This window comes from Sus scrofa, chromosome 3 (genome assembly GCF_054392235.1).
Source record: "Sus scrofa isolate SSC_HxYL_T2T_F1_AM1 chromosome 3, Sscrofa_HxYL_maternal_Yorkshire_Landrace_v2.0, whole genome shotgun sequence".
Lineage (NCBI taxonomy): Eukaryota > Metazoa > Chordata > Mammalia > Artiodactyla > Suidae > Sus > Sus scrofa.
Window position 1 is genome coordinate 124928808 of NC_139385.1, and position 14716 is coordinate 124943523.

Sequence of the window (14716 nt, forward strand, 5' to 3'; positions counted from 1 at the left end):
GTGATTTCTTGTCTGATTATTTCTTCTCTCTAGTTACAAAGAAAAAATGGCTTAATTGACAGGAACTCTGACCTTCCAAACGTTGGAGGCGAAGGGGAGAATTTGGTTTCTCTTTTCAAAATTTAGGAAAAGGTGAAATTAATAGGTCCTTTTTTCTTTAACCTCTATAAAACACAGTACTATGAAATGTAAGTTTCAGGAGTTCCCCTTGTGGCTCAGCAGTAAGGACCCTGACTAGTATCCATGAGGACGCAGGTTCAATCCCTGGCCTCGCTCAGTGGGTTAAGGATCCCGCATTGCCATGAGCTGTGGTGTGGGTCGCAGACACGGCTCGGATCTGACGTTGCTGTGGCTGTGGTGTAGGCCAGCAGCTGTAGCTCTGATTCACCCTCTAGCCTGGGAACCTCCATATGTCATGAGTGTGGCCCTAAAAAGACAATAAAACAAAACAAAAATGTACGTTTCACAGACACACGCAAGTGTGCAAAAAGTCACTGATAGGAGCACATTTGTAAGAATGCAGTATAAAATTTTAAAGTGGAACGGTAACACAGACTGTCAGGAATTAAGGCGAAAAAATGAAAAACACTGACATTTTTTAAATGATAGCATCAAGCTAAGACTAGATATAGAAAAGAAATATTTAAAAAAGCCTTTACAGGACACCTGGATGTCTAGGTGAATTAACTTATGGAATCCACAAGAGGATGATGATAGGACTCTGAAATTTTTAAAAAAGAGATAAGTGAAGAAGTTCTAATGAATGAGTCTTTGTTAACTAGAAAATTCATGGATTGTTTATAAAGTAGAATGGGGATGTTTTCTTTTGAAATAAAAAGTGATATGCCAACCACGTGCCATTGAAGACAATTTCTTATATATGTAATACCTCCTAGTGATTTGTGTGACTGTTTTTTTTGTTTTTGTTTTTGTTTTTTTTTGGTCTTTTTGCCATTTTCTTTGGCCGCTCTCGCGGCATATGGAGGTTCCCAGGCTAGGGGTTGAATCGGAGCTGTAGCCACCAGCCTACGCCAGAGCCACAGCAACACTGGATCCGAGCCGTGCCTGCAACCTACACCACAGCTCATGGCAATGCCGGATCGTTAACCCACTGAGCAAGGCCAGGGACCGAACCCGCAACCTCAAGGTTCTTAGTCGGGTTCGTTAACCACTGCGCCACGACGGGAACTCCTGTGTGACTGTTTTAATTGTGTGTAACGGTTTCCCAAAAAGTTCCCTAAATGGATTCAATCACTCTTCCAGATAAAAGATACCACCTCACCAGGACCACTGCAGTATCTCTGTGCCTCTGACTTGTTCCAGCCCCATGGGAAGAAGCAGCCACTGAATCAGTGGGGCTTTGCCTTGCTGGTTTCCCTGGCAACAGTCATGTCTCAATTCCACTTTCACTTTATAACATTTACAGCCTTAATTTTTACAATTATATTTTTTTCTGAAAACTTCAAGTAATACGGAAGCAGCAACGACTCCTTTTCTGAATTTGCTTCTAGAGATGTATGTGCTCTCATTTTCCTTCTCAAACGGTTGCACATGCCCAACGAATGCTCTGTGGCAAAAAGAATGGATAAATGAGGGAGTTCCCATCGTGGCGCGGTGGTTAACGAATCTGACTAGGAACCATGAGGTTGCGATCCCTGGCCTCACTCAGTGGGTTAAGGATCTGGTGTTGCCGTGAGCTGTGGTGTAGGTCGCAGACGTGGCTCGGATCCTGCATTGCTGTGGCTGTGGCATAGGCTGGCAGCTACAGCTCCAATTAGACCCCTAGCCTGGGAACCTCCATATGTCGCAGGAGCGGCCCAAGAAATGGCAAAAAAAGACTAAAAATAAAAATAAAAATAGAACGGATAAATGAAATGACATTAGGCCTTTGTTTACTTGGCTCTCACCATTAAAAAAAAAAAGGAATGTAAAAGAATACTCTGGAGGTATAATCTCCCTATAAGAAAGTGAGATTTAGCAGCAATTCCATTTCTTAGTAGATGGGTTAAAGAAATAAGCAAGTGAACAGAGAGTGTGCACTCTAGTGTGTTTACATCCTCAAAAAAGAAGCACTTAATGAACTAAATTAGGATATATACAAAGGAATGCTATGTGATCATTAAAAATGATGACATATAGCTAGCTATACCTACTGATATGAAAAAAAAATTTACACTACATAGCCCAGTAAAACAAAAGGGTTCCAGAACATCATTATACCAGCTATATTCCATATGTCCATATAAGTATGTGTGCAGGAAAAATGAGAGGTATCAAAATATAAACAGTGGGTATCGCTACTTGATTTTTTTTTTTTTTTTTTTTGGCTTTTTAGTGCTGCACCCTTGGCATATGGAAGTTCCCAGGCTAGGGGTCCAATCAGAGCTGTAGCCGCTGGCCTACACCACAACCACAGCAACTCCAGATCCGAGCTGCCTCTGTGACCTACACCACCTACACCACAGGTGACGGCAAGCCAGATCCTTAACCTACTGAGCAAGGCCGGGGATCAAACCCGCAACCTCAAGGTTCCTTGTCGGATTCGTTTCCACTGAGCCACGACAGGAATGCCTCTGCTTGATTTTTCATTTTCTTCTTCTGCTCTACAGTGTTTGAATTTTTTTTACAATAAGCATGTATTTTACATTAGAAAAAAATAAAATGGTTTTCAAAAATTTTCCTGAACATTTTGCATATTTAAAAACAGAAACTTGATAAGCAAAGAAACACAAACAAAACGCCCCCTGGCAGTTCTCTTGTGGCACAGTGGGTTAAAGGATCCAGCGTTGTCACTTCAGCAGCTCAGGTCACGGCTGTGGTGCGAGTTTGATCCCCGGCTGGGGAACTTCCATACACTGTGGGCATAGCCAAAAAAAACCACCTCCTGGAATTTAAGTTTGTACAGAAGGATAGATTACATTAGGAAGGCTTGAACTCCCTAACTGGAGTTCTGCTTTGGTAATCAGTTGTTTGATCACTGATGGTCCTTCAAGTATGGAAGAGAAAAGTACTCTCAGTTGAGGATGGCATTGAATACAGACACTGCCAACATGTCTAAATATTTCTTCTCTTTAATCCTCTCACAATAATCTAATTCTTTTCAGAAGTGTGTCTACTCACTGTTTTTGTCCTTCAATCCCTACATTCTCCCATTTCCTTTCCATCAATGATCCCTCTTCAGTGGAAAAAGTACAATATCAGTTCAGAGTCCCCTCAAAATGACAGCAGATACAGGCAGAGTGCCGCCAAGTCATCTATTAAAATCTGAGAAACCCTGGGGAAGACCCTACCACCGCTTTTTACTCCTCCAGAAAGATCAGGACTTGAGAAGCCGGGAAAAAAAAAAAAAAAAAAAAAAAACAAAGCGGAAAAGGGATAAGGGGAAAAGATAGGCTGAGAAGAATTAGACTTCTTCTCTCAGGAATCTTGGAAGCAAAGAGACCATCGGAAGCAAACAGCTGGGACAGGGGGGTAGTGGTGGGGACAGGGTGGGGGAGAAGTTGGGGAGCCAATCTTTCGAAGTTTTAATGAAAGATGAGGGCAAATAAAGGCTCCGCTCTCCTTGTCATTTGGTGGAACAGAAGGTCTAATGAAAGTTTTATATGAAAAGAGAGACCCTTTAAGTTGGGATCTTTAAGAATAGTATAACCATTTTAAGATATTTAAGAACAAACATCAAGGAGGCATCTATTACCACCACAGCTAAGGGTGATCTTTTGTAGCTGCCATGCTAATTAATGAAAATAATCTGGCTCTTCCTTACATGTATATAAATGTTTTGAAATAGTGCAGAACTTTAACCTGTGTGCTCCTCTCCAATCCATTTCCTAGGTGCCCCCCACCTAGAGGAAACTTCTGTTCTGAATGTTTTCCCTTAACATTTTTTTGAAATTGTGGTAAAGTACACATGAATTTATTGCTTTAACCTTTTTCACGTATACAGTTCAGTAAAGTACACGCACAGTGCTGTGCAACCAGTCCTCAGAATTCTCTCCATCTTTCCAAACATAAAGTCTGTACCGTTCAACAACCCCTCATTCCTCCTCCAACTCCTGGCAACCACCATTCTGTTGTCTTTATAAATTTGTTTTAAATACCTGGGACACATGGAATCATACAGTATTTGTCTTTTTGTGCCTAGCTCATTTCACTTAGCATAATGTCCCCAAGGTTCATCCATGTTGTTGCATGTGACAGAATTGCTTTCCTTTCTAAGGCTACATAGTATTCTATTGCATGTACATACACATTTTTAGCCATTCATCCACAGATGCACACTTGGAGTTGGTTCCGAGTTTTAGTTATGATGAACAATGTTACGCTATGAACATTGGTGTATGTCTATCTCCGAGACCCTCCTTCCCGTTCTTTTGGATATATACCTAGACCTGCTGGATCATAGGTAATTCTACCCTTATTTTTTTGGGGGGGAAATGCTGTACTGTTTTCCATAGCATCTACACAATTTCACATTCCCATCAACTGTGCACAAAGGTTTCAATTTTTCCATATTCTAACACTTGCTATTTTCTGATTTTTTAATAGTAGCCATCCTACTGGGTGTGAAGTAGCAGCTCGTTGAAGCAGCAGCTTGTTGGTTTGCACTTCTCTTAATGGATTAGTGATGCTGAACATCTTTTCATGTGCTTACTGGTCATTACATATCTTCTTTACAGAAATGTTTCTTCAAATTATTTGCCCCTTTTTAAATTGGGTTGCTTTTCTAATTGCTGAGTTGTAGTTCTTTACATACTCTGGATATTAACCCCTTATCAGATGATTTATATTTTCTCCCATTCTATAGGTTGCCTTTTCACTGTGTCCTTTTTTTTTTTTTTTTTTTTTTTTTTTGTCTTTCTTTTTTTGCTATTTCTTGGGCCGCTTCCACGGCATGTGGAGGTTCCCAGGCTAGGGGTCTAATCGGAGCTGTAGCCACCGGCCTATGCCAGAGCCACAGTAACGCAGGATCCGAGCCGCGTCTGCAGCCTACACCACAGCTCACGGCAACGCCAGATCGTTAACCCGCTGAGCAAGGGCAGGGACATAACCCACAACCTCATGGTTCCTAGTCGGATTCGTTAGCTACTTCGCCACGACGGGAACTCCTCACTGTGTCCTTTAATGCAGTTTTTAATTTTCATGAACCAACATTTTTCTAGGTTTTTTGTTTTTGTTTTTTTTTTTTTGGCCATGCCCAAGGCATGTGGAAGTTCCCAGGCCAGGGACTGAACCCATGCCACAGCAGTGACCCAAGCTGCTGCAGTGACAGCACCAGATCCTTAATCTGCTGCACCACAAGAGAGCTCCAACTTTCTTTTCTTTTCTGTGCTTCTGGTGTCCTATCCAAGAAATCACTGCCAAATCCAATATCAGGTAGTTTCTCCCTCTTCTAAGAGTCTTATAATTTAGCTCTTATGTTTAGGTCTTTGATCTGTTTTAACTCTTGTATAAAGTGTAAGGTAGGAGTCCAACTTCACTCTTTTTCATGTGGATATTCAATTTTCTCAATGCCATTTGTTGAAAAGACCGTCCTGATGTTCCCACTGTGGCTCAGTGAGTTATGAACACAACTAGTATCCATGAAGACATGAGTTCAATCCCTGGCCTTGCTCAGTGGGTTAAGGATCTGATGTTGCCGTATGATAGGCTGGCAGCTGCAGCTCCAATTAGACCCCTAGACTGGGACCTTCCATATGCCACAGGTGCGGCCTTAAAAAGCAGAAAGAAAGAAAAGAAGGAAGAAAGGAAGGAGGGAGAGAGGGAGGAAGAAAGACTGTCCTTAACCCATGAGAGTCTTGGCACTCCTGTCAAAAATAATCTCACTATTATTTTTTCCCCCTGCTTTTTAAGGTCACACCCGCGACACATGGAGGTTCCTAGGCTAGGGGTCAAAGTGGAGCTACAGCTGCCTGCCTACATCACAGCCACAGCAACTCAGGACCCGAGCCACCTCTGACCTACACCACAGCTCACGGCAATGCCAGATTCTTAACCCACTGAGCGATGCCAGGGATCGAACCTGCAACTTTATGGTTCCTAGTCAGATTCATTTCTGCTGTGCCACAACAGGAACTCCTAATTTCACTATTATTAAACTCTTTTTAAACTATTAATTGAACTTCAGATTTCACATTTTTTCATTACTATTTTTTGTTTCAGAATCTGACTCAGGATACATTACAGTTAGCTGTCATGTCTCCTTAATCTCCTCTGGTCTGTGACAGTTGCTCAATATTCTCTTAATTTCCATGACCTTGATAGTTTTGAGTACTGGTCAAGGACTTTGTAGAATGTTTCTCAGCTTGGTTTTGTGTGACGCCTTCTCAAGAATCAACTAGGTCATGTGTATTTGGAAAGAATACCACCAAGGAAAAGTGCCCTTTTGATTCCATCATACCAGGCAGTATGTAGTATCCACACAACAGCGCTGATGGTAACCTGGACCACTTAGTTAAGCTAGTGTTTACCAGCTCTCTCCACTGTAAGGCTTGTTTTCATACTCTATTCACCAGAGTTGAGTCACTAAGTCCAGCCCACACCCAAGTGGGGAAGGGTATGCTCCATCTCCTAGAGACTGGAGTCTACATATATTATTTGGAATTCTTCTGTAGGATTTCTTCTTTTCCCGTTTTAGAAAATATTTTTGGGAGTTCCCTTGTGGCTCAGTGGGTTAAGGATCTGGCGTTGTCACTGTTGTGGCTCTGGTTACGGCTGTAGCACCAGTTCCATCCCTGGCCCAGAAGCTTCTTCTACATGCTCCTGCCCCCGCAAAAAAAAAAAAAAAAAAAAGAAAGAAAGAAAGAAAGAAAACAAAATATTTTCACCTTAAATGTAGGCATCCTAGAAATGTACTGAGTTTTTCTTGATCTTAAAACTTGGCTATGGACGAAGATTCATTATTGACCATATTCTGCTATTAAAGAGCAATGGTGCTATCAACATCCTGGTACACGTCTCCTGGTACTCATGAGCAAGTTTCTTCAGGAAAAATATCTAAGAGTGGAAATGCTGGATAACAGACCATGTCATATTCAAATACACAAGATAATGCCAGACTGTTTTCCAAGTGGTTGTATCAATTTGTATTCTCACCAGCAGTGTATAATAAAGTTCCTACTGCTCCACATGCCTCACCACAGCCTCGGCATACGGAAGTTCCCAGGCTAGGAGTTGAGTCAGAGCTGCAGCTGCCGGCCTACACCACAGCCACAGCAACACCAGATCCCTGACCCACTGAGCGAGGCCAGGGATCGGATGCGCATCCTCATGGACACTAGTTGGATTCGTTTCTGCTGCACAAAGGTGGGAACTCCCCTCATTATAATCTTAATTTGGTTTTTCTTAATTACTAATGGGCATCTTTTCATGTTTATTTTCCATGTGTATATTATTTTTTAAAAATACCTGTTAATATCTTTTCCATTTTTTACTGAGTTATCATTCTTCTTATTCATTTATAGGAATTCTGTATATAACCTGGATCCTTTGTAAAATATATCTATATCATATACATCTTGTAAGATGTATCTCTAACATATACACGACTGATATGATAGATATACCTTTGTAAGATACACACACACACACACACACACACACACACATCCTTTGTAAGTTATACCTGTATCTTTGCCCTATTTGTGGCTTGTCTTTCTGTTACATGAAAAACAAATGCTCTTAATTCAACATAGGTCAATTTATAGATCTTTTCTTTTATGGTAACATTTTAAATGTCTTATTTAAGAAATCCTCCCTGCCCCAACCTATGGTCACAGTGGTATTTTTTTTCTAAATTTTAAAAAGATTTTTACCTTTACATTTAACTTATCTAGAGTTGATTTTTGTGATATGTAAATATAATGGCTCACAGTATTAAAAACTCACATGATGGTGAAATTCCCAAAGAAATGATGCTGGAACCCTCAAATAACCTCTTAAGAGGTTAGCACTTGCTCTCTTGCCCACTCTGTCCCTGGACTAGAGCATTCTTTTTTGGGCCATGCCTGCAGCATATAGAGGTTCCCAGTTTGAACCTAGGGTTCAACCCTTTGATTCCTAGGGTTTGAATCAGAGCTGCAGCTGCTGGCCTATATGATAGATATGCAACGCCAGATCCAAGCTGCATCTGCAACCTACACCAAGCCCACAGCAATGCCTGATCCTTTGACCCACTGAGCAGGGCTAAGGATTGAACTCGAGTCCTCATGGATATTAGTTGGGTTTGTTACTGCTGAGCCACAACGGGAACTCCTATAGGATGATTCTGAATGCCAGTAGCTCTCACAGACCTAAACAATATTCACATAAATGGTTGTAACTTGAGACTTTTGCTTCTTTAAAGTACCAGCATACATGCTATTTGATGCAGTCAGGTTGTCAAAAAACTGAGAGGGTTTCTACTGTGTTGATCGAATTTTTAATATTTCTTTACACTTCATTAAACCTGGTAAATAGAAGCATCTCCAGACAGTGAAATAAATGTAGGTCACTTGGACAATGGGTTGGCAGGGACCGGAGGCACAGCGGTATTCTAAAGCAGGAGCTTCTTTATGTTCTTAGCAGCCTCATGGTTGACTCAGACGGTTAGAAGTTACAAATGAGTAATCAAAGGCAAAAGTCCGTTCCTAAGCCCATCTCTTTAGCTTTAACCTCTGAAAAACAACCACCTTTAACCTCTAACAAAACATAAGGCAAACAGTTCTCTAATACTTCTCCACTTTATTAAGGTTAACCAGTATGGTGTGTATATATCTAAACATTTACCGTAAGTTTTCAGTGATGTTTAGATTCTGAATTCTTTCCATAACGAAGTTAATTTAGGCACATTGGTTTGTATTTTATAGAAAACATTTATCTTTAGGTCACAAATAGGAATGAGTTATATCATTTGCAAATGCTACAAAGATGACTCCAAATTTCAGCTCACCTCTTTCCCAGATTCCATCCACCCATTCAGTCTTTAAAGAAAATAGAGACAACTGTTTAAACTTCTCACTGTGAGAGATTCTAGTAACTAAGAAACTCCTGAAAGAGTAGTAAGCCATGATTACTGGAAAGCTCAGAACACCAGCAAGGCATAATTGCAAAGTATTTAACAGAAGGCCACAAATTTTGTTTTCCCAAGAGGAGCTAGAAACTAGACATGTCACTGAATGGTGCATTGAAATGGCATTGCCTGGGTGAGTGTTGCACAGAAACTCCAGGTCACCTCTCCTTGATCTATCACTTTGGATAGGCTTCCACAATCATAGCATGGCCCTGTAAAGGAAAAAAAAGTTCATTAGAGCAATGAAAGGCAATGCATCCTGCCAGTATGGAGGCAGCAGAGGACAATGGGGCAAGCACAGGGTTGGGAATTTAATTCTGGCTGTCATTCATTCCAACACTGTGTGATCTCGGTAAAGTTATTAGCCACACTGAACCTCAACCTGCTCTAGAAAATGGGACTCATGGTGCCACTGCATAGTGTTTTCTGAGCATTAAGTTAGAGAGCACACAATGTGCACATGTATATACATTCACTCATGTATATATGTGTACACGTATGTATCAGAGTCTGTCTAGCAGAGTCTGATTCCTAGTAGATGCTCCTTAAGTGGCTGCTATTAAAATAAGCCACGGGGGCATTTTTAGCTGTATAAAAATATACATGTTACAGTGAATGCCAACATCAGTTTTTTCTCTCTTTTGGATGAGAAAACTGAGGCTTTGAAAGGTTCAGTTATTCATCCAAATCCACAAAGCTCTTAAGCAGCAGGACCAGGATTTGGAACCTGTTCTCCTCTTTACTACTCCGTACAGGTAAAGAAGATGACCTCAAGTCCCAGAAAAGAAAAAGGCAGAAAATCCCTCCCCAGCACTACACACAGTGCCACGTACTAATCATCTCCCTCGTTTAGACCTAGTACAGACATGAACAATTCCACGAGTCTCAATCCCATCCGATAATCATAGTCATTCTAACTTTTGGACTGCTATCAAACTAGTTAATAGCCTAACTAATCTCCCTGCTTCTAGATTCAATTCAACCCCCACAAATATTTACTAAGCAGCTATTATTTACAAGGCACCAAGATGAACATGGTGTGAGCACAAAGATTTGCTACCTGGTCTCCATCCTCAATCTAGTACACACTGTAGTTGAGAACAAACTGTTCAGGATCTTGAAACCGGCACAAGAAAACAAAACGACAGGGATGGGAAGGTTTGCCTGACTTGGGGTTGTCCTAGAAGGACCCCTAAAAAGGTAGAACATTTTTTTCTCCTGTTTTATTTAAACTTGTTGTTTTCATGTTCCAAATCCTTTATACTGCTCGAGATCTGTGGCCCTCTACGGGGGGTGATTTTGCTCCCGACCCTCACCACAGGACGTTTAGCAATTTCTGGGTGTCCCAAATGGGGGTATATGGCAAGAGGGGGTGGGGGGGAGTGGTCTGCTACTTGTATCTAGTGGGTAGAGACCCTGTTAAATATCCTACAACACACGGCACAACCTCTCCCCCACCGAGAAAGAATCATCCGGCCCAAAATGTTACTAGTGCCAAAGCTGAGAAATACTGCTCCAGGTCCACGAAGAGGGATTCCTCCTCTGATCTAATCTTGTTTGTGGCACTCATTTGGCCCTGGATGAGACAATGCCAAGTTTAATCTAGTCTCGAGGATGCATCAGCTCCCTCCTCATGAGACTGTAAACTTCTGGAAGAAAGCAGTGATACTGGGTCTCATTCTTTGTTCATCCACAAAAGCATCTAGTATTATGTTATTTATACTCTCTGTGCTAGATTTAAAAAAAAAATTAGGGAACAAGCAGTCAAAATCCAAGGACAGTAACCTCTGAGGACTATGCACGAGGCCCAGTGCTGCACCCCAGGCATCTCCTTCATTTAAGCTTGTCACAGAAGGGGGAGCAGTGCTCAGGTCTTGATTGACCACAGTCTTCTGTAAACAAAACTACACAGAGTACGAAATGCTTTTCATCGTGCAGTCTAAAATGTTCCAACCTAAAAATAAGTGACCCCTTGCTTCTTCAAAGTCTCTGAGGAAAAGCCTAAATAAAGGCTTTTAAATGGAAGATGTTTATACTTTTACTTATCTTACTTATTCATCTTGATTAGCAACAGAAAAGTCTCTGTAATCTGGAGAAAAATCAAAATCTGTTTCCATTAGGGTTAAAAAAAAAAAAAAAAAAAAGACTACAGCCAGCTTTCCTTTTGGATTTTATTCCCACAATAAACTGTAATGCAAGTAGAGCTGACAGAAGAACAAAATCTGTAGGAAAACAATTTCCCCTAGCTAAATAGCAATAAGTTATCCAGAGGTAAATTAATTCTCTGCTAAGGTACAGTTCATTTCTCAAGAAAGACAGTTTACCTCTTGGAGGGATTTTATAGCTAAGATTTCATGGTGACTAGATAAATGAACGAAATTTTGTTAGTAATGAAGAAAATATATCCAGGTGCAAATCAGGACAGTGTCTGATGAGGGGATTACAGACGATTCTAATTTTTTACTACATATTTTTTGTATTTTTCATAACTTTCATCATAAATATGTATTACTTTTATAAACAAATTATGAACACATTATTTTAGGGGAAAAAATAGCTTGGGTTTAAATAGCACCTTCCTTTCAAAGTACTATCAGAATTAAAGCTGTACTCGCCTCCCAAAAATGGGCTGCTTTTTTTCCGCCTGTCTGCCATCAGAAAGACTGCTCTAAGACTGTTTCAAACTAAGGGAAATCAAACATTCTTGGATAAGTTTGTTTTGTTTCCAAGAAAATGCTTTTCTGGAAGCTCCTGTGCAGTGTCTGTGACATACCTGCCCTCCAGCTGCACAGGCAGCAACTAAACCATACTGGCCTCCTTCTTTCCGTAACCTGTTGGCAGCTGTCATGACCAACCGACAGCCAGTGGCTCCGAACGGGTGTCCCAGGGACAGTGATCCACCCCAGTTGTTAAACTTCTCCAAAGGAGGTGATCCAACCTGGCTCCCACAAAAAAAGACACAAAAATAAAGACCGGTTGACTTAAGATAAGAACCAGGGGTTCCGGGCGTGCCTCAGTGGAAACAAATCTGACTAGCATCCATGAGGACTCAGGTTTGAGCCCCGGCCTCACTCAGTGGGTTAAGCTTCAGACGTTGCCATGAGCTGTGGTGTAGGTCGCAGGTGTGGTTTGTATCTGGTGTTGCCACGGCTGTGGTGTAGGCCGGCGGCTACAGCTCTGATTAGACCCCTAGCATAGGAACCTCCATATACCTCGGGTGCAGCCCTAAAAAGACCCAAAAAAAAAAAAAAAAAAAAAAAAAAAGAATCAGACCAGGCTCTTAGGAACAGGAATTAACAACAATAGAGGGAAATAACTAAGTTAAGATACATCACAAGTTATTTTACTGCAAAAGAAAGAAATTCTACATCAATTCTAAAGGTAAGAGGTCCATTTACTTTTTACCCACTGTCAGAGTGGATAAACAAAAGACAACTTTATTGAAAATCTTGCTTTTATTTTTTCTAAAGAATTTCCAGGAGCTATTTTTCAACAAAGAAATATATATTTATTTATATGTAATGAAACACAACATTCTTCATAAGAACAAGCTTTCTATTCATATTTTTTATTAGCAGGTGACAAAGCTCCAAATATTAAAGTGCTTTGAAAATTCAAGCAAATTTGTAATCAGAAACTTACCTTGGCCTTTCTACCCATGTAGTTTTGGGCAAACCAGTCAGAATCCATGGCTTTCAAATTAGCCAAAATCTGACCCTAGAAGGGAAAATAACTCAATAAGCATCTTGTGAGGAATGCCCCTTGAGGCTTTCTTTGACACATGAATTTGTCTAATTCTAAAGCTAGGCAAATCTTTAAGTCAGTTTTGAGTGAAAATTTCCTAATGAAACAATCCAGCCAGTACTTTTGAAAGGCCTCTAGGAGACAGCTTCAAAAGATGTTTTTCCACAGAGGCCTTAGAGCCCTGCCATCATGCCCTTCCCGGCTGTGCAAGTCCATACTTCAAAGACAGAGCTCCACACTCAGGTTGCCTTATATGACCACAGTCCTTTGACAGTTGCCCTTTTTTGGCCACACCTGCAGCATATCGGAGTTCCTGGGCCAAGGATTTAACCCATACCACAGCAACGACCAAAGCTGCTGCGGTGAAGATGCTGGGTCCTTGAACCACTGAGCCACAGAGGAACTCTGATATGGGCCTTTAAAGTGACTTACTGAGAAAGCTTCGTGAAATTCAAAAGCATCAATATCATTCATCGTTAATCCTGCCTTTTCTAGAACTTTTGGTGTAGCATATGTCGGTCTGAAAAGAAAACACAAGTGATATAATGTTAAAACTTTAATTTTTAACCTAAGAGCTCCTTCATATTCCCCAAGTTGAATTTTACATAATTATTAGAATGTCCTTCACTCATCCACTGATTCTACTGTGCAAATATTAAATGTTGGTGATAACAACAGTGAATTGAACAGATATGGCCTCTGCCCTTGGCAGTTAATATTCCGGACTCAGAGAAGCAGATAATAAGCAAGTAAACAATAAAAGAAAAGGACAAATTAATAATGTGAAGAGCTAGAAGAACACAGAGGTCAAAGGGCAGAACCTAAGAAGGGGCGTGCCTCGTAATGGGATATAATGGAGGCTAGGGAGGTTAGTCTTATGAGGGAGGGAGAGGAGTCTAAATATAAGGAGGCTTTTACAAAAAGCTATTCTGAAGATTGTGTAGCAGAGTATGCAGCAATATGAAAAAATGCTTATGACATCTAGATGTAAAAAAAATTCAAAGTTGTATATATATTTTAAGTAGGAAAGTATACGGAAAAGTAGAAAATAATCCCAAACTATAAAATGATAAACCAACATAAAGGATTACTATTATTTAAAAAATTCCAACTCACAAACCAGTTATGAACTCAGAGCTTAACATACTTCTTTTTTCTCTGTGGCCACACCTGTAGCATGCATAAGCTCCCAAGCTGGGGATCGAACCTGCGCCACAGCAGTGGTCATGCCAGATCCTTAAGTGCTAGGCCACCAGGGAACTCCTTAACGTACTTTAAAATCCATTTAATAGGAGTTCCATTGTGGCGCAGAGGAAATGAACCAAACTAATATCCATGAGGATGTGGGTTTGAACCCTGGCCTCGCTCAGTGGGTTGGGGATCCAGTGTTGCTGTGAGCTGTGGTGTAGGTTGCAGACACGGCTCGGATCCTGAGTTGTTGTGGCTCTGGCATAGGCTGGCAGCGTAGCTTTGACTTGACCCCTAGCCTGGAAACTTCCATATGCCATGAGTGAGGCCCTAAAAAGCAAAATAAATAAATAAAATAAAATAAAATTCATTTAATAAATGTGGATATCTGCATTTTAAAATTATAATACACAGATATACATTGCTACCTACCCGAGTAAAAGCTGATCTTTCGGATCCTGAGACACGTATGTGAAATCCCTAGGTAAAAAATAGAGAGGGGTTAGTTCTAGCACTAAAATAAACCAGAAGGTAGGTGAACATTTACCTTACCTCAGATATGCCTTCGGCTTGTAACCCATGGCCAGAGCTTTTTCCTCTGCCATAATTAGCACTGCGGATGCACCATCGGTCTGAAATGTTAACCAGAACAAAAATGTTAAATTCTGCAGCCTATCTAGCAGTCTTTCTATAGCCACCTAAATTTATCAACTAATGATACTTATACAGTGATTCTAT

The 14716-nt window shown here is 40.7% G+C and overlaps 1 protein-coding gene across 4 annotated transcripts in view; it reads right to left on the reverse strand.

Moving 5' to 3' along the window:
* Nucleotides 1-8393: 8393 nt before the first annotated feature.
* Nucleotides 8394-14716, reverse strand: part of HADHB (hydroxyacyl-CoA dehydrogenase trifunctional multienzyme complex subunit beta) — a 602797-nt gene continuing 596474 nt past the window's right edge. For 3 of the 4 annotated variants that reach the window (XM_085015831.1, XM_085015832.1, XM_085015833.1), the window contains 6 exons: nucleotides 14531-14610; nucleotides 14411-14458; nucleotides 13223-13310; nucleotides 12689-12763; nucleotides 11820-11984; nucleotides 8394-9258 (listed from right to left, as the gene is read on the reverse strand). In XM_085015831.1, coding sequence (XP_084871957.1) covers nucleotides 9223-9258; nucleotides 11820-11984; nucleotides 12689-12763; nucleotides 13223-13310; nucleotides 14411-14458; nucleotides 14531-14610 — 492 coding nt within the window. In that variant the 3' untranslated portion in view covers nucleotides 8394-9222. The remainder of the gene's footprint in view (nucleotides 9259-11819; nucleotides 11985-12688; nucleotides 12764-13222; nucleotides 13311-14410; nucleotides 14459-14530; nucleotides 14611-14716) is intronic. The other variant, NM_001348972.1, reaches the window with a different exon arrangement.